Source organism: Arachis ipaensis, chromosome B08 (assembly GCF_000816755.2).
Source record: "Arachis ipaensis cultivar K30076 chromosome B08, Araip1.1, whole genome shotgun sequence".
NCBI classification, from domain to species: Eukaryota; Viridiplantae; Streptophyta; class Magnoliopsida; order Fabales; family Fabaceae; genus Arachis; species Arachis ipaensis.
This window is the reverse complement of record NC_029792.2, coordinates 113,970,601-113,973,240: the sequence shown is the minus strand read 5'-3', so window position 1 is coordinate 113,973,240 and position 2,640 is coordinate 113,970,601. Positions and strand designations below refer to the sequence as shown.

General features: G+C 42.9%; 1 protein-coding gene across 1 annotated transcript in view; it reads left to right on the top strand.

Annotated features, from left to right (window-relative positions):
• The window catches only part of LOC107611432, an 11,687-nt gene extending 9,317 nt beyond the window's left edge, over positions 1-2,370 (top strand). Inside the window, exons 3-5 of the mRNA XM_016313357.1 lie at positions 1,050-1,082; positions 1,183-1,414; positions 1,529-2,370. Coding sequence (XP_016168843.1) covers positions 1,050-1,082; positions 1,183-1,414; positions 1,529-2,370 — 1,107 coding nt within the window. The remainder of the gene's footprint in view (positions 1-1,049; positions 1,083-1,182; positions 1,415-1,528) is intronic.

Genomic DNA, 2,640 nt, shown 5'->3' with positions numbered 1-2,640 from the left:
AGCTATAAGTCCCGCTCATATGATTGCAGCTATGTTTCATTGATAGTTTGGAATTTATAGTATATTCTCTTCTTTTTATCCGATTTCCGTGACAGGGTGCGTGAGCATATTATTCACTGAGAGGATAAGATGAAGCCATTGACAAGGGTGATGCCTCCAGACGATTAGCCGTGCCGTGACAGGGTATTGGATCATTTTCCTGTGAGATGACCGAAAGTAGCCATTGACAGTGGTGATGTATCACATAAAGCCAGCCATGGAAAGGAGTAAGACTGATTGGATGAAGATAGCAGGAGAGCAGAGGTTCAGAGGAACGAAAAGCATCTCCATTCGCTTATCTGAAATTCCTACCAATGATTTACATAAGTATCTCTATCCCTATTTTATTATATAATATTCGAAAACACCATTATCACTTTATATCCGCCTGACTGAGATTTACAAGGTGACCATAGCTTGCTTCATACCAACAATCTCCGTGGGATTCGACCCTTACTCACGTAAGGTATTACTTGGACAACCCAGTGCACTTGCTGGTTAGTTGTATCGAAGTTATGACAATTATGAATTAAGATCAAAGCACCAAGCTTTGGAGCCATTACCAGGGATTGTTCGATCCTGGACATCACAATTTCGTGCACCAACAAGTAATCTCGTTTCCTGAGCGTTGCGCTTTTTATTTTCACGATTTTTTTGTTTTTGTTTCACCTGTTTTTCAAGGCTCCTAGTTTATTATATTTTTCTGCTATATATGTATATATTTTATTTTAGAGGTCGTAACATCACACTACCTCTGTTTTACGGCTTAAGCGTAAGGCTCTGTGTGATAGGGTGTTACATTATGGTATCAGAGCAGTTCGTTCCTATAGAGGCTGAGGGACGGACTGACTATACTTCTGTGTATTCTCTGTATATGTGTCTATGTGCTATTAGGATATCTAACTGATATATGTGGCATAAACGTTCATGAGCATGCATTTGAATCCTGAAGCACTAGACTTGCGATATTGAGACTGATCAACTTGATATCACTTGTTTGGTGTGTATAGGAACCAGATGTCGACTCGCAGACGCAGTCGCGGGTGACGCAGAGGTAGAATAGGCAATGCTAATCCTGACCCGATAGGGAATGATCCTGTAGACTTCATGGCTGCCCTGGGAAACATGGCTGCGGCTATGTAGGCGGCAGCTGAAGCTTTGGGGAACCAAATAAACAATGGTAATCACGGAAATAATAATGGTGAAGATGGTCCTATGACGCTTGCCACATTCCTGAAGGTTTATCCTCTAACCTTCAGGGGAACCTCAAACCCCACCAATGCAAACAACTGGATACAGGCTATAGAGCGAGCATTACAGGGTCAACAGGTTCCTGAGGAGCAGTGGATTGAGCTTGGAACTTATCAGCTACAAGGCGAGGCCCAGCACTGGTGGTAGGGAACACGGCGAATCCTGCAGCCAGGTGGTGTCGTGATCTCTTGGGAAGTGTTCCGAACTAAGTTTTATAAAAAGTATTTTCCCAATTCAGTCAAAAATGCCAAGGAACTTGAGTTGATGCAACTGAAGCAAGGCCAGATGACTATTACTGAGTATACCAACAAGTTCGAAGAGTTGTGCCGATTTTCTCGCATTTGTCAAGGTGTTCTAGAGGATTTTGCTAAATGGAAGTGCATCAAGTATGAGGGAGGTCTTTGGAGTGATATTCTAAGCTCCGTTGCACCAATAGAGATCAGAGTATTCTCTGAACTTGTAAATAAGAGTAGAGTGGCTGAGGAGTGCATGAGGAAGGCAGCAGTAGAAAAAGGGAGCATGAGGATGCCTTTTCAGAGGACTCAGGGGAGGAACTTGGCACCGAGGGGCAAGAACTTTAAGAGTGGGGGCTTTGTCCCTCAAAATAATCAGGGGCAAGGCTACTTCAGGAGGCCGACTCACAATAATAATCAAGGTAGAAGATTTGGGAAACAGCCACAGCAGAATTTGAGCTGTCAGAGGTGCGGGAAGTATCATCCTGGAGCCCCGTACAGGTCAGGATTTGGGGTATGCTACTTTTGTGGACAACTCGGGCACCTAGCTAGGAACTGTCTAGAGAAGAAGTATGAGACTGGTAGAGCGCAGCAGCCAGGGAGAGTGTATACTACTTCTGCAGCAGGTGCTGAGGGATCAGAGACACTGATTAGAAGTAACTGTGAGATAGTCGGTAAAGTTTTAAGTGATTTATTTGATTCTGGAGCAACACATTCATTCATTGCATTTGAAAAGGCTAATGAGTTAGGGTTGAAAATAGTGGTCTTGGGTTATGATTTAAAGGTGTATAATGCTACCCATGAAGCTATGGTAACTAGGTTAGGATGTCCACAAGTTCCGTTTTGAGTACAACGACGTGAATTCATGCATGATCTGATTTGTCTGCCGATGACTGGTCTTGATCTCATCTTGGGACTAGATTGTTTGTCCAAGAATCATGTCTTGCTTGACTACTCTGAGAAATCAGTATGCTTTATGTTGGAGGATACGGAAGGGCTGGTTGTGGCAAATAGCTATTATTTGAACTCTATGATAGTGAATTATTCTGGAACTGAATGTTAGGGTATCATGCTATTAATTGCAGGTGTTTCAAGCGATGACAAAAAGTTTAGAGCA